The 24655-nt window shown below is 38.7% G+C and overlaps 1 protein-coding gene across 5 annotated transcripts in view; it reads left to right on the top strand.

Moving 5' to 3' along the window:
• MGAT5 (alpha-1,6-mannosylglycoprotein 6-beta-N-acetylglucosaminyltransferase) overlaps positions 1 to 24655 on the top strand; it is a 136253-nt gene that overhangs the window by 98773 nt on the left and 12825 nt on the right. For all 5 annotated transcript variants that reach the window (XM_074910215.1, XM_074910213.1, XM_074910210.1 and 2 more), the window contains exons 12-15: positions 9050 to 9199; positions 17254 to 17400; positions 21267 to 21383; positions 22210 to 22284. In XM_074910215.1, the coding sequence (XP_074766316.1) occupies positions 9050 to 9199; positions 17254 to 17400; positions 21267 to 21383; positions 22210 to 22284 (489 nt within the window). The remainder of the gene's footprint in view (positions 1 to 9049; positions 9200 to 17253; positions 17401 to 21266; positions 21384 to 22209; positions 22285 to 24655) is intronic.

Raw genomic sequence — 24655 nt, 5'->3', positions numbered from 1 at the left:
ATGACTTAATACCTGGCCATATTAAGATCCTTACTTTATGCTTGTAACATCAAGCACGTTAAAACTGTAGGTTGGAGATTGTAACTGCAGTCATGCCCATGTGCACTGGCACATAAAGTGCGATCACCACAGATAGGCTTTGAATCGGTGGCAGTGTGGGATGTCTTATCTGGAGTGATAAAATCCAATTCTTGTGATCAACAGAAAGCCTGAACTAATCTTGTGTCTGTGTAATTTGCTTATTTCATGTTTCCTTCATTTTTCCTCTTGAATGCTCTTTTCATCTGCCATCATGGCTTGTACGGAACCAGACTAATCTGTTTATCCTGCTCCTTTTCTTTATATTGAACGTGGCCAATTAACGGAAAGTGTAATCTCCACAGAATACACTCACTGCTAGGTCTGATCAGTCATTAGAGAAGCACAGTGTGGAGAAGAGAGTGTTCCAGTCCCCAGACTGAGGTACTTTTGGGGAATAGCAGTTGCAAATACATTGTTTAATTTTAAACCAAGTAGGATGATGTGGAACTGAGGTATGCACAGGACCTTTTTTCCCTTGAGGTGGGACTAGAATAGCTAACTGCCATCATGGTTTTATATAGCTGTGGACATGGGTCCTTTTCTGTGTCTGGCTAGGCCTGTGGGGGAAAAAGAAAAAAAAAAAAGCCAAATTACTTGTCATTTCATCCTTGCTAGAAATCCCCATATTCCCAGCTCTGCTGCATGGCTGGGCAGAGTTGTTGAGGCTAGCTCAGACCACCTGCTCTTAAACTGTGTACACTAACCAGGCTACTGTAGCTAGAGAATTAGGGATTGCTTACAGACAACATTCTGCCTTCCCACATCATTCAGTGGGGCTAAACTCTGGTATGAACATGATGAGTAACAGGGGGAGGAATGCAGTGATAACTTCTGTCAGCTCTGCTGGATACAGAAAAAAATGTCAGCCTGTGGCCTGAGACCAGTGGCACTCATCCCGTATTGCTGTGGGCAAGCGTGGGTATGTCTGTCTGGAGGTCAGGAAGGATGTAAGCTGAAGAGACTGAGAGATCTTCTTTACTTCCCTCTGATAACTCAATCAGTCTTAAGTGGGTTGAGGATTACAAATAGGAGGTTCTAAGGGCTTTTGCCACATTTCTAAAGGTTAACCTTAGAGGTAAGCTATCAAGGGCAACATTTGCCAAGTTTCATTTGTGTTTGCTGTAATCAAAGGTTTGTGTTTTTGTCTGGGATTTCTGGCAGTACTAAGGAGTAAAGAGAGTCCTGTCTCTGCCTAAGTGAAAAAGAAGGAATGAATAAAATGTGGGTGAAACCCATAATGCTCTGCATTATCAAAATTGGCTTTAATTACAGAACTTCAATTAAAAGGGAATGTTTGAAGCCTTTCATGTCATCTTAGCTCCTGTTTCTATCCTAAGTCTTTTCTTTGTTCTTCTTTCTGCAACTTCCTGTCATACTATTCCAATACTTCTACCCTCTATCCTAGAAGGAGAAGAGTCAGGATTTGTTTTACACTATTAATATTTCTGGCTTTGTGGGGTTCTGTGACAGAAGTCAAGAATTTTGCTTGTATAAGAAAATCACCATCAATGCATAACAACTGTATGATGACTGCTTTTGTAGATTTTATTGTCGCATATTGGAGTTGTGTTAAAAATATTTACATTTTAAAGGCAAAATAATGTGTGAGTTTGTTACTAATGTCACTTGATGGACATTCTTCTTAATGTCTGCATAACAAGTTTTGAAGCATCAAAGATGGGAAAATACAAAACCAAGTCTGTTCTTACTAACGTTTCCCCTTTATAGCTCCGTGTGGCGTATGTAATTTCCCCATCATATGCCCTCTTGCATGAAGTGGGAGTAAGAAAATGAGAAGTCAGAGAGGAAAATTTATACTTCTAGGAATAGTTACGTTATGTGCAGAGATCAGTGTCTTGCTGCTGGCAGTGTTGCCTTTTCCCTTTCTTCTGATTGGTTTTTGTGCTTCATATTTAGGAACGTGCTTTGGCTGAACATTTCCTTTCGTTTTTTTTTTTTAAGCTGTAAGAAACATAAGGAAAGGGAGAAAAAAAATCCTTCTCATCTTTTCTTACCCGCATGATCAGCGTACTCACAAACTTCTCCCATGGTGTTTTTATTTTGTCTTCCTCCAAATTTGCAACTGCACTATGGGCTTATCTGTCAATCAGAACTCACCCTAGTTGCTGTCACCAGGAGCACTCTTCTGCTTTATGCCACATAACAAATTGAAATGAACCAGACACTTAAATTCAGCAACATTTCTGAAATTCACCATTTGCTTCTGAAAGAAGTACGGATCAAAAAAACCCAAGCAGGTCAAAGCAAATGAGCACCTATAGGTGCAGTAAATAAGTATACATGAATGTACACATTCTTCAGCATTTATTATGACAATCAGAATTTCAATTATTATGAAGAAAGAAAGAAAGAAAAAAATATTTTCCATTAATTTTTACCTTTCAGACAGGTCAGTGATCAGCTACTCTTTTTGCAGAACTCTCCAACTGCAGAATGAATTAGTGAGATCTTAGAATACCAGTTAATGCAGTCATCTACTAGTATTTGTGTATCACAAAACCAACACACCCTTTTCTTCCTGTGGTCTCACTTCCTATTTTCTTCTGTATCCCTGTACTTTTTTGCTTTAGCAGTTACAGTGCACAAGTATGTCTCATTGTTAGTTCTGGAATTTTCTATTCAAAGGACAGGAAATTCCTGGTTAGGTGTTAGTGCACATTACATGACAATGAAACTGTCAAATCTTTCAAAAACCTCAGTGGAGGAAAAAAGGGAGAAAAATTCATGGATGAAGAACTACAAGAAATGATGAATGAAATAGGTAAAGATGATAGTGACAGAATAAGCAGGATTGCTGGCAGATCTTGAAGGACCCAAGTCTTTACTGAGATGTTTCATTAATTCTTTGTGCAGAGATTACATAGGTGTAAATATATATGTGTTCCAATGTGTGATTTTTAGATACATGGGATAGGTGCCTAGCACAGAAGCCATAAATGGACATTGGGGGAAGAGCAAAAGCATGGCAAAGTTACATAGTACTTCCCTTGCGTATTCTCTCTCTTTCCAGCTTTTTTCAGCTCAGGGTATTTTCTGAATTTGTCTATTGATAAACTGACTGTTGCCACCCTTTTGAGATTTCAGTAAGAGATGGCTTCACTTGTCTGATCATGAACCTATGTAAACTTTTTTGCCTCCACAACATTCTCTGTCATGGAGTCCCTCAAATCTCTGACCTGTTGCAGGAGGATTCATTAACTTTTGGATTTTTCTAAACCTGCCTCCTACTACCTTTGTTTGCCTTCCTTTGCATGAGGACATCATGAATAGACTGTCACTCTCCATGTTCTTTATGCCAAATTATGGTTTTGTAAACCTCTCTCATATTCTGCCAAGTTGTCTTTTCCCAACTGAAGAATCAATAATGAAGTTGTTACAGATTTCAGTATGTCATGATGAAAATGTTCTGTAACTTGGGTCCTTCTTACCCCTCCCAGAACCACATCCAGTGTTCTTGGCTTCTTTTTGAGAAAAGGGACCAGAAGCACAACAGTGTTTGAGAGGAGGGAGAGAATGTGTTGTTATAGAACAGTTCCATTATATTCTCTTTATTTCTCTATTCCTTTCCAAATAATTCCTATCATTTATTTGGCTGGTGGGTGCTCTGACTGCTGCTGAACATTGGACTGAGTTTTTTCATGGACTGTAATCATGTGTTATCAGAGTGCAAAGTCTTCATTCTTGAGTGACATTGGTTAGCTCAGGTCCATACATGAAGCTAGGACTGGTTTTCACCAGTGTGCATCACTTTATTTATACTGAATTTATCAGCTATTTTATTTCCTAGTCAGTCCATCCCTTAGACTACTGAGGGGACTTTGTCAAAAGCTTTACACCACCACGTGTTCAGTGTTGTGGTGTTTTTCTGCAACATTTTGAAACTGGTTTCAGTTTTGCTACTCTGAATAGTATGTTTTGAGTGCACACTTTGTCACTTCTCTGTTCTCTTTCACCTGCTGACCATTCATTCATAAGGCCGATTTCCTTCTCTCCCAAAGAGATTTAGTTCCTTTAGGAACTTTTGAAGAGTTTCTTCGTGCTGGTTGACTTCTTCAGAGAACACCACAAGTTTGGTGAGAGAGGATTTTCTTCTACATAAAGAATTGACTACTGTAATTTTGTTGACTGTTGTAATTTTGTGGGGTTTATGTGATTATATAGTTAACACTTCATTTTAAGTTTCAGATGATTTGTTCAGTGTAGAATTCACACTTGCTAGTCATGAATCACTGAATCCTTTCCAGATCCATTTATAAATTCTATACTCTGCACCAAGTACTCTGTGTCTAGCAGTTTGAAAGTTCCATATTTGAGCTCCAAGAGACATCTACTCTTTGTGATTTACCATTGTAAAACTGTTAAAGACTATCTATTTTACTCTTAATATTGTCGTACATTACATTTTTCAGTATTTGTTCTCTCTTAGAGTTCCCCAGGAGACAGGATTTTCATTATTCGTCTTGAAAAGTCTTTGAGAGTATGATAGCTCTCAAAAAGAAAGTTTTTCCAATCTTATCTTTGTGTCACAATCTCAATTGGCATACATTGCATATACACTGGATTTTAACTTACCTTGGACTTGACACTGGCAAATAAGCACCCAAATATTAGGACTGCTAGACTTAATGGTATGCATTTAGGATATACACAGAAATCTATCCCAGTACTTACTTTTCTGAGTTACATTTATCAAGCTTTATAAAGCTGTTGTCTTCTGACACTTTCAATGTAAGAAAGTGAGACTGGATATATGGGCTGTTTTACATATATTTTGCAATTTGAACTTTCAACCCATAAACCAGTTCAGGGCTCAGAACCCAGCCTTCTGTAATGTAGTCAGCCTGTAGTTCTGCATGTGGTGCTTGGTTCCATTCAGCGTTGAATTGCTGGTGTTCTGTGAGGATACTTGAATGGTCTAAAATTGCAAAATACCGTGATTACTTCCAACTGACAAACTGATGGTAAAGCAGAGTTGTTAATTACCACCATCTACTGTATCAAGAAAACTAAAAGCAGAGTTTAGTTCTTAATGCATTGTGTTTCTATCACATATTTTTGTAGCTTTTATACTTAATTTTTTCACTCACCAAACTTACAATTTCAGCCCTACAGACTGTGTCTTCTTGTCAACATTGTCCTAGGGACAGACTTACCAGACAGTTGTCATTTGATTTCTTTGATGAGAAATGCTGGAAATAATTGATGAGCAGTAATAACAGTTCTGCAGTCAGTGATCAAAAAAAGTACTTTTCTGAATGAAACGTTTGGTTTTAGATGCTAAAAAAATGTTTCAGAAAAGGTGTGTATGACTGCTACTCACTGTTACTCTTCCTTTTTGATGGTGAGGAGAAATAATTTGCTTTTTTTTTGGTGTTATCTTTCACACTGAAATTCTAGATTTGCAGTATGGACAGCAGACATGGGTGCATAGCGCGGTCTGATACAGACTGCAGAGAATGTTGATTTTGCATTACTAGCCAGCAGCCTGTGATCTTTTCTCTTTGAATTAATTTTGGAGAAAGTAAAAATCTGAAGTTTACTGTCAAATGCTCTAAGATAAAAGAATATTTGTATCTACACCCAAGCAAGCAAACTCAGGAAGTGGATTAACAGTTGAAGGAATGCTGATATTTTGTTTGCAAATCACATTTCTCGATTCATTTACTTCTAGCCTTTCTATTTATAAATGCCATGTTTACACTCTCTCATTTTCTCCTCCAACGTTTTTAATGTTTAGAATTGAATTATGTGTCCTGATTATTTTTGTGAAGTGGCTTCTATCAATATATACTTTTATGATCCAAAATAACACTTTTCTGCAAGGAACGTAGAAGTTCAGGACTGCTTAAATGCAAAAGGAGACAAGTGTTAGTGAGACTTGTGTAAGGTATAAGGTGCTAATGGTATTTTTATGGAACCTTATAGATTATTATGAAAGCAGTTGCTTTTGACTCAGAGTGAATAAGGGAATAAAGAAGTGATTGTTTTGTGGATTGTGCTTTCTGAGTTTTTGGTTGGGCTTAATTTTGTTTGCTCTTCAGAAAGAAAGACTTTTGGAAAAATTAAACCCAGTTGTTTTATGTACAGAGAATAAAGGGAAGATGCAGCTCTCTGTTCCAGTTCTTTAAAAATTTCATTTGATTAAAAGAAAGAAGCTTGCCCTTTGGGGGATGAAAGATTTTTCTCAGATTGTGTGTGTTGTTTTTCCATATTTTGACTCTTTTGGTTTGAAAACTAATTCATAGATATATTTTTTTTAACATATTGTTCCCTTATGCATATCTATCTATAAGGTTTCCTTTGTGAGGAAAAATCATTTCTATAGACTCTATAGTGCAGTCTACAGTAGTTACCCTGTCTTGTGGAGATGGAAACCCAGCGACATCATTTAAAAGTCCACCATTTTCTACATGTTATGCATGGAAAAATTGATACTGTTTGGGATATTAAATGTTTTATTTATGGTTTTAGACTCTGAATCAGGAAAGAAGTCAGTCATATGCTTAAGTAATGTTCCCAGTTAAAGTTATGGATAGTTAATTTAATGCTTTGTTTGCGCTTGCAGGGAGGCTTAAAACATGCTGATTTTATTATTGCTTTTGCTTTCTCTTCCTAAATTGTATTGATTGGTTATATATTAATTTTAAGTATAAATTTGTATGTCTGCTCAGTTTGAATTTATTAGTAATATTTATTAGATATTTTTGTAACTTGAAGAGTTTAAGAAAACTCTCCCTCTGCCCCACAAAAGAACTACTGTAAATGGAGCATGGGAGCCTATTCTTTTCATCCTACCTTAGCAGACTTCTTTTAAAATTCTTGTTTTCCCTGTTTTATAGCAATCAAGTGCTGGTATTTGTATAGAGGACAGCACATGGATATAGCAGGAGGATTCAGTTATTAACAAGATGACTTGGGGAATACTTTGGGATAAATTCGACATCTATTCATTGTATGTATTAGAGTGTTTCCAGCAGAATTTTAGCAATGAGCTTCACAGATGCTTCTCTAAAATCCCACTAGGTTTTTATTGGCATTGCATATAAACAGGAGACTTGTGAAAATCCTACATTTCTTTTGGTCTATTTTACATTCATCTTTAAAAATTTATTGTGGAAATTGTTAAAATAAGTGAGTGCAATTTTAGGTAATCCTGGTTTTGTTCTTTCTAGCTGCTTGCTTCTCATATTTTTGTTGAGTTAGAGTGCATTCATGTCATCAATGTGTGTGACGTGTGCCGATAAAATCTGAGGCAAGTGCTTTGGTGTTCTTACTATAGGCAGATCATGTCAGTAGGACCTGTGCTTCATTGCTTTCTCTTCCCATTGAAAACACTAAAGCCTAACTCCTAGGCTCTATTTGTTCTAAAAGCCAGGCAGGCAGGATTAAGGTAAGCCTCTAGCAAGAGACCACTGCTGTATTCTGGAAACAAGACCAGGCTACTCCATTTATTTTTTTCCTGCACATTTGCAAAGAAAATTTCTGCAGTGGGTTTTCTCTTAACAAAGTATATGATCTTCTCAACAGTTTCTAATTATGCTACTTTACAAATAATGGGAGGAACATTTCTTTCTGAGTAATTCAAATTTGAAATGAAAGGAAAAATAAAAAATGGAGCAAGCTTTTAGTTTTGTAAATAATTTGTGTTAATTAACACCACCAGCAGCCTCATCAAGCAAGAAAGCACAGTTGTCTCCGTTTGGTGGCTGTTTTATGTAATACTTAGCCCAGGACATTGTCTGACATGTGCAGCCTTGGCATAGCTACCAGAACAGGGTGATTTAATAGTGAATCAGGCAATTTACTTCATCACAAACAGTATCACCAACAGAGCAAGTTAAAGCTAGAAGCCAGTTGTTATATGACATTAAATACCCTGTGTGTTCGAATCTATACCAACAATCAATTTAGCAAGGGAGTTTTAAGAAGTGATAGTGTTCATTCACCTAGGCTTGATACCTTATTGCTCCTCCAAGATTTGAAAAGACGGGATTTTCAGCAGTCTACTTGCCCTTTGAATGAACTTCACTAAAATTCTTGGCCAGCTTTCACACAGGGCTGTGGAAGAACAGTGTACAGAATTTACATGACAAAATAGTGAGTGAAAGTAGAATTCTTAAAAACTCTCTTGCTGCCAAGAAGTACAGAAACTTGTTGCCTGATTTCAGAGCTATTACTAAGACTATGTGCAAATATTGAGGGAAAGTGTCTCTGATCTGTGCTGCATAGTGGCTGTAAATACAGTCTACAGCTAATTGCTTTTGGAATGCTAGTAGTCTTTAAAACTCATAAAACATATGGTATTGAAAATTAAAATAATTCTTGTTTGTAAACTAGGAGGGTGTATTTTTTTTTTTTAAATTCAACCCTAAAGCCATTACTCTTCTGAAGGTCTTTTCCAAAATGCCTTTAAAACTTTAGGTAAGTGCAATATTTATAGGTATGTCACAGGACTCAGATACTAGGTATTTAGATAAAGATTTGTATTCAATTATTCAGTTGCAAAGAGTGTGTCTTACTAAGGTGAGATTCACCCTTTTCTTCATAAAGCTGATAAACAACAACTAATTATTTTGCATTTCTGACAAAAAACAGTGAAAATTTGATATTTCAGAATGAGTTTTTCAGGTTTTTTAGACCACACATTGTTTAGGCATGCTGAGTTTACAGCTATCTGATGGTGACCTGGTTTTTGTCCAATTTGAAATTAATAGGACCTTGGTGTTGATTTATTTATACCTATACTATGAATAAAAAGCTGCAGTTTTCTTCCAGTATAGTAGAAAACAAAACTAATAATGTAATGAAAGCTGAAGTATTATAGAAATCATAGAAGAATTAGTGGACTTCTCTTTCTGGCTTTTGTGGTACAGGAGATAAAACAACTTTGAACACTACTGATTGAAATGTTGTAAAGACTGAAAATATTTTATTGTTGCCGTTACAGGATAAGAAGGCTTATCTGGACATCATCCACACCTACATGGAAGTCCACGGAACTGTTCATGGAACAAGCACCATTTATATTCCTGGCTACGTAAAAAACCATGGTATACTCAGTGGGCGGGATCTGCAGTTTCTACTGAGAGAAACCAAAGTAAGTTTGTCAAGAGGGAGTAGTGGCAAAAATAGCTACAGATAGACGGTATCTGAAGTGCGTGCATTTCACCGCCTACAAATGAGCTCCTAATTTAAAAGCACTGGAAAAATAAATGATCAAATGTAAAGGAGCTTAAATTGTCTTCTGTGTCCTAAGAATACGGTTATCATCATGTCCATGTTTTGTGGATTGACAGCTATTATTAGAAAATTGGGATGACAACCTACGGTCACAGACACATTTAACAACGAGCTTGAGAAACATGAAGAAATGCATTTTTCGTTTTCTTAAACGTGATATTTTGCTCAAGGAGATTTATCAACTGAGAATGTACTTTGTTTGACATCCCTGATGTGAAAGTTAGGGAATACCTGAAAGCTGTACAGTACTCACGCTTGCTCTGCCCTACCAGTGACTTTAACCTAGAGCAACTCTACTCTCTGGGGGAGAAAAGAAGAAAAGCAAGTACTTCATTCACCATTCAGTTCTTTCCTCTGTATCAGCTGTGCAGAGAGAACGAGCGAGTGTGCTTTTTGTGGTGTGCTTTGCCTGTGGCCCCATAGTCAAGGGAGCTCAAGATAAGGGACAGTATATACCTTGAAATAAATCAACTTTTGTCCCCATAGTTAGAATGCTTGGCAGGGTTTTCTGTACCATTCCAATAATCTTTGTGGTTCATTAAAACACTTTAGTAGATTACATTTAAATAGGATGTTTAACTTTCAGTTGGTGAAAGAAGTGGTTTGTGTGTTTAAAATTAGCAAAACGTGTGGAACTGCACCACTTACTACCCATTGTTGATAGTTTCTTGCTGTGCATTTCTACAGAAGAATCTATTAAAAAAAGAAAAGAAAAAACCAAGCACCTCCCAGTCTTCCCACACGACTGCAGAGATCTCCTTTTTGAAATATTTGGGAAAATGATGGTAATTTGACATCTCTGTGTGACAGCTGTTGGCAAATTATGACTTTTTAAAGGCAACCACAGTGTGTATGTACTTGATGCATACAGATACACATAATGTTGCAGATTAAAAAGTCAGCATTTACTTTCGTCATAGATAATATTGAGATTACACAGTTTTTGCATGTGTGGAGTATGAAATCACTGTCTTAATCGTAGTACTAATGGGGGAAGAATAACCCTAAGCACAAACAGTGACTTCTTTCTGAAAAGAAAATGTGTTCTATTCCCCAGAATAGTAAAATAAGCTAATGGTCTTCCTATGGATTTACTGAAGTCCTTATAATTTACGAAGTGCAATTCACAGTAATAGTTAAGTTAGAATTCGAGGAAGACTTACTCATTCTCAGCCATTTTATGTGTATTATACTTAAAATCTTGCTTTTCAATATTAAGTAGATAGCTCATCTAGTTGTTATTGGTTATATTTGCTGTGCCCTAAGATCCAATGTAAGAACACATTCAATTTAGGACAAATTCAAGTTGATACGTACATATTAAGCAGCAGCACAGTGTAGTTATGTGGGTTTTGCAACACAGGAAGTAGTCAGGGTAGTTTCACTCAGTTTTTGACTAGTAACTGCAATACCAGATGGAAGATACTATCTTGTGATTGTGTACTGCTCCTAAGATCAGCAAGTTGCTTATTTTTCGCAGGTCGTATTTTTGTGAAAAACAGGGATCTACACTGTACTGTTTTCAGAGTCCTACAAGCATTTTAGATTTTCATGATTTTCTATACTATTGTTCTGCATTGACTTGGGTTTTGTTCTTCCTAATGTTGGGGAAAAGCCTTTATCAAGAAGCCAGTGTTCTTATCACATTTTTTTTTTTATACAGTCTTCCAATAAACTATTTTTTTTTAAAGTCTACAAACAGTATTTTCATATGGCTTTTCTGAGCTTTTGTTAGCAGAGTTGCAAATGACAAAAGCTGTCTTCCTTCTAAGGAAATTATTTATTCATGATTGCAGCCAGGCTAACAAAACTTTGACCTGATGATAAGCAGTTAAGAGTCCATCTGCTTCTCCTAATACTTCTTATTGTTAGGCAAATGGGAGTGCAATGTATTTCTGATGTTGCAACAAAATGAAATGAAATATGGCTCACTGCATCATGAATTTCAGTTATTATTCCTGTCTAATACTTGTTCCAATATATCTAGTTCAACAGAAAAGGTAAAAAAGCAGCATCCTGAGATTGAAAGTGGAAACTGAGATTTACCATCTAGGTTGTCCTTTTTCAGTTGGAGATGGATTTTGGGGTTGTTTTTTGGGTATTTGGGGGGTTTTTTTGCTAGCTGATGTTTAGTATCTCACAGGTACACTGGCAGTTCTGCCTTAGCATATGGCTGTCTGTGTTCATCAACAGACATACTTGCTCTAAGTCTTCCTGTTGCCTGTACCTTCAGAGTTTCAGATTTTGATACCTTTTAAAAGACAATACTTTAACATAGGTTACCATAAAACACCACTCAACTGTCTCTACGGGCCGTCCGCTCACTCTGTGTGTGGGTCAATTGTGTTTGTATCAAATGGATCATGGATTGAATTGCTAAAATAAGTGCAGGTTTTCCACAAAAATCAAGCTGACTTGAATAGGAGCTTTGTGCACTAAGGAGCCTTGTGTATGTGTGCACATGCATCCAGTGATACTCAAGGACACTTTTTAATCATAATCACTTTAATTGCTAGGCAACGTGACCAGACCCCCATAATGAATTTAGTTATGGGGTTTTGTCACTAGACAATCAGTGTGCTGAAAGTATGTGAATAATTGGAGCTGTAACTCAGGGGTGGTAACATCTGTGGGTACAATGCTCATTTGAACCATCTAGGCCTGCTGTTTGCTGTCTCCAAGCAACAAACTTTGTCTTTAAGCTTCCAGAAACTTTCAGATTTTTCTTTTACGAAACATATGTTGTCAAACCCAAAGGCAAGGGATTGTCTTTCATTGTTTGTGAATTCAACATTGTATTAGCAAGTTTTTGTAAAGTCAACTGAGAAATGATCTAGTTTTCAGAAAATCAGACCTAAATAATAATTTAACACAGTTTAGTGTACTCAGAAGTGTCAGTTTATGCTGCACTGCTTCATTTTGCCCTTAGACAGCAAAATATCAATTGGTGACGGCTCAGTCATGATTCTTGATCTGAGCTTTGCATTCCCAAAATGTATGTGGTCTCTCTGCAGTAGTTGGTATAGGACACAGTATTCTCAAAAGCATGCAGCTGCCATTTCATTCTGGTGTGTATTATAAAGCAACGCATTTCAGAATAAGTGCGTTTTCCAAGCAGGAGGCTGCTGTTTGAGATTCATCATGGCTAGTTCAGCTGTGTAGTGCATGACAAAAACGAGACATGTCAACAGTTCCTAATGAGGAGATGTAAAGCCATTCATCACGTCGGAGGAAAATAGGGTAGGCGAGCTGGCAGCCATCCCACCAATTTACGTGGCTTCTTGCCAAGTGGGCAGCTGCAGGAGTTGGACCAGACTCTCTTGGAAGAACCAGTACTGAATTCTTGAGAAATGTTTCTCCTTTTGAGAAAGTTTGGGATACAACTTTTTACTTCAAGTCACTGTGAATTTTTGAGGTAATCCAAGTTCTTTTACTAAGTGCAATTTACAATCTCGGAACGTTGATTAATAAAAGTGGGAGCTACACCCTCTTTAGACAGTTTATGAAAAATCCTGTTGCAGTGTTAGATAAGCAGAAATAGGAAAACAAACTTTTTTTAATATGACATTTTATGAAGTAATATATTTTTTACTTCCACACAGTTCACAAAATCTGCTGAAAAGACACAGAATCACAGAATTGTCTAGGTTTGAAAAGACCTTGAAGATCATCCAGTCCAACCATTGACCTAACACTGACAGGTCCCCACTACATCAGATCCCTCAGCGCTAAGTCGACCCGACTCTTAAACCCCTCCAGGGATGGGGACTCCACCACCTCCCTGGGCAGTCCATTCCAACGCCAAACAACCCCTTCTGGAAAGAAATGCTTCCTTATATCTAGTCTAAACGTTCCCTGGCGTAACTTGAGGCCATTCCCTCTTGTCCTATCACTTGTTACTTGGTTAAAGAGGCTCATCCCCAGCTCTCTGCACCCTCCTTTCAGGTAGCTGTAGAGGGCGATGAGGTCTCCCCTCAGCCTCCTCTTCTCCAGACTAAACACCCCCAGTTCCCTCACTTAACTAGTGATTCTGTTCTAAAGTTGTTTCAATCACAAAAGGATTGACTTTTCCAGAAAGTATTTTATATTCATGAGAAAAATACATCAAGATAGTTAACAACAGCCTTTGCTACACTTCTCTTTCTGTGGTTCAGAAGAGAATATATAAGTTCGGTAAGGAGCGATAAACCTACCAACCCAACAGAATAATTTAGATAAAGTGCAGTAATGTTAGAAAGGGGAGAGGAGAAGATAAACACTTCTGTTTATGGAACTATTTAGTCTCTGGAATATGAAATTTTTCTCTTAAATATTCACCTAGACAGACATACAGTCAGTGAAGTAAAACATTCACTCCTTATTTTATACTTCTGGTTATAATTTAGAAAGACTGTTTGTTCAAGTACTCATTTTAATAATAATCTGATCTGGCACCATAAACTCCATAAATAAATTGCATAGTGTCAACTGAAAGTCAGTTGTTTCCAAAAAATAAAACAAAAACACACTGCTTTTTTAAGGGAGTGGTTGTGAAGCACTTTTCATGTCAGAGAGGTCTCCACTACTTTATGACTGCTACACCATGGAAGGACTGCTTATATTATGATCAGAAAAGAATGGTGTCTTGGTTGGTCTGATGCTGGGTGGCCAACCCAAAAGTCTGAAATTCCAAACCGGGGGTTTGATTCACTGCAAATGCAGAAAAGGTTCCCGAGGAGCCTTTCTTACAAAACCCAAAGGATTCCTGGTTAAGAGTTTCAACACCTTCTTTACTCATGTTGGGCAAGTGAGATTGCAGATACAAATCAAAAAAGGGGATTTGTACAGACCTATAGGCACAGACACACCTGGGTAGCAGACACTGCAAACAAGGAAATAGTTTTAGAAAAAAACCACACTGATATTACAGTGATAATTTATTTGCTGTTATCTCCTTTAGATAGACTTTTATACTGTAAACTCCTCCTGGCAATCACCTCGTTATATAGGGTGTTAGTATACAGAGCCTACTGTGGCAACGTGCCCACTTAAAGCACTGTATGAAAAATAATAGTTGTGGGTTTCAAAAACATTTGAAAGGGGAGAAAAATGCTCACATGCAGAAAATGAAATGGTTTCAAGCGCTAATCAACCAGTAAAGCATAAAGGAATTCTACTCTGCATAGCAATTCTGCTGCAGCTAACAAAGCAAGATCAGGGCTAACATTTTTGAACCATGTATACCCACAGTTATGTTACCAACATTGTGAAATTTGAAGTTTTGCATTATAGATCTTCAGCCATAGGGTGAAGGTGCACCTCCACCACCACCTCTGTGTTACCAGACATAGCATCTGGTAAGAGAATACCCTGAAAGTCACGGTCAGCTCCTTACGTGGTGGAGGCAACAGCGTGCATTTATACCACAACGTAGTGGAAACAGTCTGGTCTAAATCTTTACTCTTTGTAGGAGAGAGCTTTGTCTTCCACACAACCTCAACTCTACTAAGGATGGATGCTTGCTTCACTGGTACCTGAAAATTGTTGCCTGTTATTTTCTTTTTTTTTTTTTTTCACTTCTTTTTCAATTAGTGGCTTGCAGTATTTGTTGCATACTTTTAGGAAATACCTTGACAGATTGTTTTAGCCTTTCTGGAAATAACAAGCTGCATGTAATTCAAAGGATTAGCAAATTAGAGCATCATAAGAATGAGTTAGAGAAATTATCTGTGTTCTCCAATGCTTGCTTTTTAAATTGTAATGAAGGCGACTTTCTTCAGGCAATTAAGATATTCCTCACTTTTGCTCTTTATACCATACAAAACCACTAGCTCCCTAACTAGGAATGTTAATAAAGGGCAGTTTTCAGGAGCAGGGTCTAGATTCAGTTTGGGAATTTCTACTGACCTGATAACAGTGTGATGGAGAGCGATAAAAGATTTAGGGAGGGTTGAAAAAAGTTGCTGGGGGGTCTGTGGCCTGCTGTGAGCCAGGCTGCCACTGTGGGTCAGCAGGTAGCCCACAAATGTGCACTGTTCCAGCCATCAGACACATACTTCTTTCTTTCTTCAAAGGTGTGGTGCTGCTTAGAGGTAAGGTTGGAAAATGGATGCGAAACAGGTGGTAAGCTATTTATTATAGATTAAATGTTGACAGTGTGCTCTGTGCTGTCAAAACATAAAACCATGTTTCTTTCCCCATGGAGCTTCCTCCTAAATAAACGGACCAGTCAGACTCAGAACTGTTCAGCAGTGCACAGCAGCAGTTTATTAAAAAAGTGAAAAATGAAGCAAACAAACCAGCATTCTCTACATAACAGACAAACACAGAATCATAGGAGAATTGATACTTCAGATGGTTTTAATTGCCGGTTCTCAGCTGGTTTTCTGCCTGAACTAAGGAGTAGTTTAAATAAGTAACATTATGTGTGCAGATTGCATGAAATGTTTTCATGTCCGTAATTCATTATTTTCAAGAGATTACTTTTCTTTAAATTAAGCCTCTTTTGAGATGAGATTTAGTATGTATTTTTTCTGACTGAAAGGTAATATATCTTTTGCCATATATAAAACTTAAATTTAGGTAATCTAGCTTTAGTAGAGATAGTCTTCCAGATCTTGTTTTTTATCAGCCACTGAAGAGTTTTCTGTAAGATTTAAATCTGCAAGATAGCAGAGAAACTTTTTGCAAGTAGGTGACTTTTTTAACCTATAAATTGAAAACTGAAATAACAATATTCAGCTCTGTGCACTGAAGATTATACGTCCTCAACTATGCTGAGAAGTGTTAAGTTTCTTTTTAAAATGGTCCAACTCAGATTTTATACTGTTGTTGCTATGGGTCAGAGAGGATGGATGCTGCACTGCCTGTGCACAGTACTGCATCAGTGTTAAGATCAGCTTCTAGAAAGGGCCTTCAGTTTTGAATCTTTTGTTACTAGGATTCACTTCCATGTTGCAGAAAATTTAATGCAGAATAGTATAATTTGACCTCTTTGAATATGTATGTCCTGAATACATGATCCTAATAGTTATGAAAATTGCTCTTTATTTTCTTGAAAAAAGCAGTAGTTATATATATATATATACACACACACACACACATGTTAAGTCATGCAACAGTGCTGACGTTACACACAGACGTTCAAATAAAGATGAAAAATTCTATATTTAATTCAGGGGTTTTAATTATGTTGGGCCAGGAAAGGGGTCAAGATCCAGATAAAAGGCAGACAGCTCGGAAAAAATATTACATTTCTTTACATTGGAGAAAAGCACTGCCTTTTCTAGAGCACCTGTAGTCTCGGCCAATGTAAGAATAGCTTTGTGAGGCATTTTTCCTCCTTCAATTTACCTTGGAGGCGTTGAACCCTCTTAATACTGTGCAAGCTCTTGCTGCCTAGGCAGTGTCTTCAACTGATGTTTGCTGCCATCTACTGTTTCAATTAGAAGACTTAATCAGTTTGCCAGGAGCATGTCCATATTGGCAAAACCAGCAGGTTAATTGATGTGGAAGAGAAGGAAAACAGTAGGGTAGCTGTTACGTGAGGTTGCTGCAGTAAAACCTGTACCTGCAAGAGAGCCCAAGCAGTTTCATTTCAACACCAGTCAAACCACCAAATGACTTTTTTTTTTTTTTTTTTCCCCAAAAAAAAGTAACTGAAAGGGTCTGTTGTTGCCTCAGCTCTGTGAAAAATCACCTCAGGTCATTACAGAAGATGATTGTCAAATTGTGTTTTACAGCACATTCTATTACTGCTTGGGTAGGAAGGGCTGAGCTGCTGAATTTCTCCAGTTTTCTTCTTAACATTAGTGTTTGGTTTTTTTAGGCTGGTACATTTAGAATGCGTTATTATTTATTTTAAGTTAGCTCTTAGCTTTCAGCTTTTGTAAAGAACAAAAATTAAGATAGTTCTCGTTTTCTATTTTTCAGCTGTTCGTTGGTCTTGGATTTCCATATGAAGGGCCGGCTCCTTTAGAGGCTATTGCTAATGGATGTGCTTTTCTAAATTTAAGATTTAACCCACCAAAAAGTAGCAAAAACACAGAGTTTTTCAAAGGCAAACCTACACTCCGAGAGGTAAGCTTTATCAATCTTGGCAATTTCTGCATTGAAAATTACTGTGGATTTCGTTTAAGTAACACAATATAGGAAAAATAGCATAAATGTTCACAGTCTATTGCAAAAGGAATGCAACTGTCATTTTAGCCATTGATGGGATTGTCAGTCATTTTTTATAGGATCATCAAAAGTTTTTATTAACATACTGTTAAGCTTTACATCTAGGTTTGCCTAGATGTATATTCTGTTAATTCTTACTGCTAGATCATAAACTGAAGTTTCACTTGAAAACCTGGTGTTCTGCCCAGGAACAGATCATGTCATCTGATACATGACGTGTCATTTGAAAGCGGTTTTATTTTGTTGAAGAAACAAACATTACTCTGTGCTGTGCAGGAAGTAAATAGGTGTTTAAGTAAATTATAAAAATGCCGTTTGTGGGTTGTTGTATGTGTTTTGAGATTTATTTTTTTTTCTCCAGAAAAGACCTGCTCAAGGCACTGTTGAGCAGCTAAAGTATTAATGGTCACAGCCCACTGTGTTTGTGGTTAAACACTTGGCGACATTTGGAGAACTGACTGTCTAAGTGAACAGGAAAACCAAACCTCAGGCTTTCAAAACAGCCAGAGTGTTTAGACTCTAGTAAGAGAAAAATGCAACTAAGTAAACTAGCCCCTCATCCTGGCACTCACTTTGGAATATTTTTCTTTTTCAGTGTAGGTAGAATTCAGCCTATACCACTTGCAAGCATTTAACGGTTATGTAGCCATCTTGACATTAGCACTTTTGCTTGTGTGTTCATGGGTTTGTATATACCTATTTTCTTTACGTACTTATCTAAAGGAAAAGCACTCTAGTAACACTTAGATGATGAGAACTTTGCACAGCCATATTTCCCAATTCAAGTTATGTTTGGGCTTACATAAATTGCATCCTGAGCAGCGCCAGCTATTTGATGAGCAAAAGACAGTTTCCCATTTTAAACAGTGAACGTAAATTCCTTACGATTTTATGATCCAGGACTGTAAGTGCTTTTCAGCTGGTTGTGCATTCAGCTTGTACAGGGCAAGAGCTCAAACTCGCCCCTTCTCACAGCTTGCTGACAAAGGAGATAGCAGTAAGGGGAAAAAAGTCTGTTTAAACTCTCTCCTTGGGCTTGGCACCTTTCAAAGCTTTTCTGTGGGTTGTTCGACTGTTTGTCTCATTTCCAGTTGTTCTGTGCCGAGGCTATAACTGGTCAGGCTCAGTAAACAATCTGGACCCACTTAACTCTTTAGTAGGAATTCTGGTGCTTGGAGTGCTGTGCTAAATCCCGCTGGCATGTGTTGGCACTAACAGAAATGCTGTGCACCTGACTTGCACAAGAAAATAATCCCTATAGACTGCTTCAGTACAAAATAATATAATGAACATTCATCGTGAATATTGCTGTTCACATGCTCTGCTGACCTATCCTAAGAGTAATCTTTTCTCTAACTGGTTTTCACAACTGCATTTAGATCCGATTGGCAGTAATCCATGTGCTGGTTCTTTGGGATTAAGAAAGTCCTTAAATCCTTCTCAGTTTTTTTCAACTGTTGAAGGAGAACAAAAAAAAACTTGTCTAGTTGTGCAAATTGGCTATCCATAGACCAATTTGAAGATAAAGTCTGTGTTTAGTACTTTTGTAAAGTAACGATGGCAAGTCACTGCTTCTCTCTTGTTCTGAGGAGAATTTATTGGGAGGGGAGTTAATTGTTTCCCCTCTACCACCAAGATGGGGTCCTGTAGTGAAGACTCTGTACAAAAACTGGAAATGATAATTTTCATTTTTCAACATCAGCAGTTTTGTCTTGGGACATGATTTTACGGTGGGGCGGGGGGGGAGCCCGGGGGGGCGGAAATTCCTTCAAGCAGCTTGTTTTGTACCAGTATTTGTACCAGTATTTCTGCTCCATTATGTGCTTTCCACCAAAAGAAAGAAAACATTGTATGCTAGATGTAATTGAAATGGGTACTTGGTGGGTGTGGTTTCTGCTTTTATGAAGCAGAGGAAGGAAAAAAAAAAGGACCTGAAATTAGAAATTAATTCCAAATCTATTTATAAGAATTCTTACAGATTTTAATTATAGACAGAGGGAGTATGTCCTGAATATCTAAGACATTAAGCCTCAGCTAATTAAAGCATTTCAGTATTAGGAAATAGTCTTAATGTTTTTTGAGAGTATAGATGTAGAATAACTTGTGCAATAAAAATATGTTGTTAGTTACTCTTAATGCTTAAAACAGCTACTGGTCTGAGAAGTTCAGTTGTTTGGCTTCCAGACCAGATCTGGCTTTAATGTTGCTGGCTTTATTCTGTCTGTCTGAGATGGTGGAGGAGCGGTCTAAGGCATAATTCCTAAAGCTTTGTGGAATTTAAAACACTGGTTTGTGTTCATATTTTTGAAGGTGCAATAGAAGGTTTTTTGTTGTTACTGAAAGCAGTAAGAAGGTAGCTTCTGCCATCTGAAGTCGAGACATAAGTGCCCTGGGAACTCAGCCTTGGTAACCACATTTTTAAGTACATGCAGTTTTAGTGGCTGTAGAAGTACTATTGAAAAAAAGGTTAGAATATGTTTGGACTTTTTGGAGGAATTTAAAATATGCCAGTGGCAGCACAGTGCAGCGGGCTGCAGGTGAATGTGGCAGCTGCAGAAGCTGTCCGTGCGCAGAAGCATCCTGAGTTACCGACCCGGCAGCTGCAGGCTTGCAGCCAGTCCGTGAGCCTCTCGGAGCACGGAATGATGCGAGCTGATCCCACATCCACCTATAAGACTGGCTTCTCTTGTCCACAAGCAAAATGCAATAGGTGAAATTTTTAAAAGTAGCTTCCTGCATTCACTTGAGGAAGAGATCATGTACGACGTGTGCCTAGCGCAGGAGAAGGTTCTCTCCAACAGAGAGTTTCCTACTTCACATCTTTTGCACTCTCTAGATTTTTCTTTGTATGATGCATAAAGGGGCAGCTGTATAAAAATTGTCTATGAATAATCTGTCCAGGGGTGTGGGGTGGGGGGGTGTTTGTATTTATTTCAGAAGCAGTTGTCTTCTGAGGCCAGTGTGAAACACTCCCCTTTCTCCTGCATCTTTTGCTTCCTCTCAGTGTGTTCATTTGCATGTTCTCATTCCTGTGCAGCCTGTCACAAAAATTACTTTTAGTACCATCCTGCTAGTTCTGAAAGCAATCTCTAATATAACTTTTCTTAGTTATCTACTTGGGTGTTTGTTGAATTTGTTTTCTGACAAAGGTGGAGAGCAAAATATCAGTTAACAGTCTTACTGAGGTCAAATTACTCTTGTACTGTCATCAGAGAGAGTCAGAATTCATCCTGATAAAAATGATTTTTTTATTCACTACTACTCACAGAAGCTTGGAAATGTTTGAAATCTGAAGTAGAGATAGGGTGAGAACATTATCTGAAGGTGAGACAGGGCAAGGATGACATCTCTTGAAGCCAGTCATGCAGGTCTAACCAGGACTGGTAGCAATTACGGGTTGTGAAAACGCAGGGCTGCTCTGTCAATGAGCTGTGGGGAAGCAAGGTCACGTTGTAAAAGTAATTTCAGTAAGCATCGGATCTTCTGGGATGTGGGTCATTATGAAGATCAAAGCCACAAATCAGAGGTGCACAAATGTTACTTGTGATCTGCGTTACTATCTGGTCTTCAGTTTTCCAACTAAATTCACTCTCTAAATTTAAGCACAGAAAATCTGAAAGATAACTCATAAGGAATGACACTGACAGATTCTAGCTGAGTTCTTGTATTATCCTAGTGCATTTCATCCAAAGTCTGATGAAGAGAGTGAGAGGGAAGGATATCTTGACACACTGATTTTTACCAATATCTTTTCTTCCTTTCAGTTGACATCTCAGCATCCCTATGCTGAAGTTTACATTGGGAAGCCCCATGTCTGGACTGTCGACATCAATGATCTTTCTGAAGTTGAGAAAGCTGTGAAATCAATTTTAAATCAAAAGGTAAGAAACGTGTCCTCAGTTTGTCATCAACACTTGAGGATGTACTGTGTACTACATGTAGAGTGCTTCCTAATGTTAGTGAAATTAAAACAGTGTGCTGCACTTCAGTAGGATATTGGAAAGAAATTTGTTATCACATAGCTGTGGGATCTGATTATCATGTTTTAGCACTGGATATGCCAGGCTTTTACCTGAAAAAAATGAGCATGGGTGAATTTATATAGAAATGTGCATTTCATATGTAAATTATACAGTAGTCTGTATTTTTCGTGTATTCAGTGAGGAAGTTTCCTTGTTGATTCTTGGAGCATTGTGGCCTGTCCAAATATATGCTCAACTCTTGACTGATTTCTGTAGCCTTGATGTAACTGCCACTGAAGTGCTTGTGCACTTACAGTGTGGAATTGTAATGAGGACACTTCAAGAGGGCGAAAAAAAAAGTTTGCAGTAATTTTCAGAGGTATCCCATTCTTATTTGTCATAATGTTTTCTTTCTCACTTCAACTCCAGAATTGAAACTAAGTTATAACATGAGCTCTTGAATCCCAGAGGGTCTCAGGCTAGTTTTGTATCTCTTACTTCACAGTATTCCCCGAGTTTCCTTAAAGATAATCACTGAGCAACTTTCACTGCCTTTTACAAAGGAGCAAAAGTCAGCTTAAACTGCTGATGACTTTGTGAAATTGTGATTTGTTAATGAGTTTATTTGCATTTATTGTTGCTACTTAAGCTATAATGTAGGATTTGGAATACAAGCTGCTACCACACAGCACACCACAAAGTTCATTTAAACAAAAAACCCCTCTAACACATTATGTTTCCACAGATTGACCCTTATTTGCCCTATGAATTTACATGCGAGGGAATGCTTCAGAGGATGAATGCGTTTATTGAAAGACAGGTATGAACTTTTATTGTGGATGACTTCTGTTTTATGTTGGAGAAGGAGGACTCTCTCCATTTCAAAGCTTCTCGGTGTTGTTGCTGTTCAGGTAGCAACAATAGCTGTGCACTCCTTGGTGTTATATCAAAGCAGAAAGGCAAAGTAATTTTTCAGTGTATATGTGACTTCTTTAACTGTGTACACAGTTAAAGAAATCTTTGGATCATGAAGTATCACGTAAACATCAATACTTTTGTGGTAGAATTGCACTTAGGCTAAAGCTGCTGAGCAGATTTCTCAAGTATTTAATTTCAATCAATAAAGGCTTAAATTGTTTGGAAACCAGTCACTTAAAGAACTTTTGGTCTCCATGCATTATTGCCAGCTGAGAGCAGCAGAAGATATTGAATTGGAGTAATAAACTACAGAGATTTACATGGGATTCTGATTTCTAGAAACAGTATGTCTGCTTGGACTTCTGCCCAAGGCCAGATCTCTTGCAGTGGCCAGCTCTGCCTTTTGCTTTGGCTGCTGCAGAAGACAGATAGGAATAACCTATCTCTGATATGCCACTTCAATGCCAGGATTCCTATCAAAAGCACTGGGCATGCTCCTGTACTTGTATTTCTGAAAGCAGACACTATTAAAGACAGTAATAAAGAATAACACAACTTCAGGTCGGATGTGTAGTTAACATAATAGTTATTTCCAGTTTCTTGGCAATAAACACTTTAAGCTTTTTGCTGCTGTATTGATGACATAGCCTGTAAAAGTATCTCTGCTTCTTTTCATTCTTCTGCCTGAGTTAGCTATAATTGAGAGCTTTTGTCAGTACAGGAAGAAATGGAGCTCAGTGTAAGGGAGAGAAAAAGAGACAATCTCGACATAGCATCTGTGGGGCAAACCTGTCTCTCCCCTCTGGACCTTCCCCAAGGGCTATGCCCCGACCTGTACTGTGTGCTTCTGGGAAATAAATAGAGCACTGGAATTTTGTTCATTGCTTTGACTAATTGTCAAAAGCCAGTATTGCTTCACAGCCCCCAGGATGCTCAATTGTGATTATTAGCACTGAGCCTGATTAACATGTCAAATGAAGTGAAACCATAGAATCATAGAACAGTTTGGGTTGGAAGGGGCTTTAAAACTCATCCAGTCCCACCCCCCTGCCATGGGCAGGGCCACCTTCCACTAGCCCAGATTGCCCAAAGCCCCGTCCAACCTGGCCTTGAACACTGCCAGGGAGGGGGCAGCCACAGCTGCTCTGGGAAACCTGTGCCAGGGCCTCACCACCCTCACAGGGAAGAATTTCCTCCTCAGATCTAATCTAAACCTACCTTATTTTGGTTTAATAGCATTACCCTTTGTCCTATCCCTATAGTCCCTGATGCAGAGTCCCTCCCCAGCTTTCCTGTAGCCCCCCTGAAGTACTGGAAGGCCACTACAAGGTCTCCCTGGAGCCTTCTCTTCTCCAGGCTGAACACCCCCAACTCTCTCAGCCTGTCCTCACAGGGGGTGCTCCAGCCCCCTGAGCATCTTCATGGCCTCCTCTGAACCCGCTCGAGCAGGTCCATGTCCTTCTTCTGTTGGTGCCCCCAGAGCTGGACACAGCACTGCAGGGGGGGTCTCACGAGAGCGGAGCAGAGGGGGAGAATCCCCTCCCTCCCTCACCCTGCTCCCCACACTGCTCTGGGTGCAGCCCAGGACACGGCTGGCTTTCTGGGCTGTGAGTGCACATTGCTGGCTCACAGTCAGTTTTCCATCCACTAACACCCCCAAGTCCTTCTCCTCAGGGCTGCTCTCAATCCCCTCATGGCCCAGCCTGTATCTGTGCTGGGGATTGCCCCGACCCATGGGCAGGACTTTGCCCTTGCCCTTGTTGAACTCCATGAGGTTTGCACAGTCCCACCTCTCCAGCCTGTCCAGGTCCCTCTGGATGGCTCATCCCTTCCCTCCAGCGTGTCGACAGCACCACACAGCTCGGTGTCATCAGCAAACTTGCTGAGGGTGCCTCGATCCCACTGTCCATGTCACCAACAAAGATGTTGGAGCCAAATCCTTATCCCCTGAGTGGTCCATCCATCAAATCCAAGTCTCTCCAGTTTAAAGACAAGGATGTCATATGGGACAGTGTCACATGCTTTGCACAAGTCCAGGTAGATGATGTCTGTTGCTATTCCCTTATCCACCAGCACTGTAACCCCATTGTAGGCGGCCACCAGATTTGTCAGGCAGGATTTTCCCTAAGTGAAGCCATGCTGGCTGTCACCAATCAGCTCCTTATTTCCATGTGCCCCAGCATAGTTTCCAGGAGGATCCGCTCCATGGTCTTGTCGGGCACAGAGGTGAGACTGACTGGCCTGCTGTTCCCTGCGTCTTTCTTTTTTCTCTT

This window comes from Athene noctua, chromosome 7, assembly GCF_965140245.1.
Source record: "Athene noctua chromosome 7, bAthNoc1.hap1.1, whole genome shotgun sequence".
Classification (NCBI taxonomy): domain Eukaryota; kingdom Metazoa; phylum Chordata; class Aves; order Strigiformes; family Strigidae; genus Athene; species Athene noctua.
This window is presented reverse-complemented; position numbering and strand designations above follow the sequence as displayed.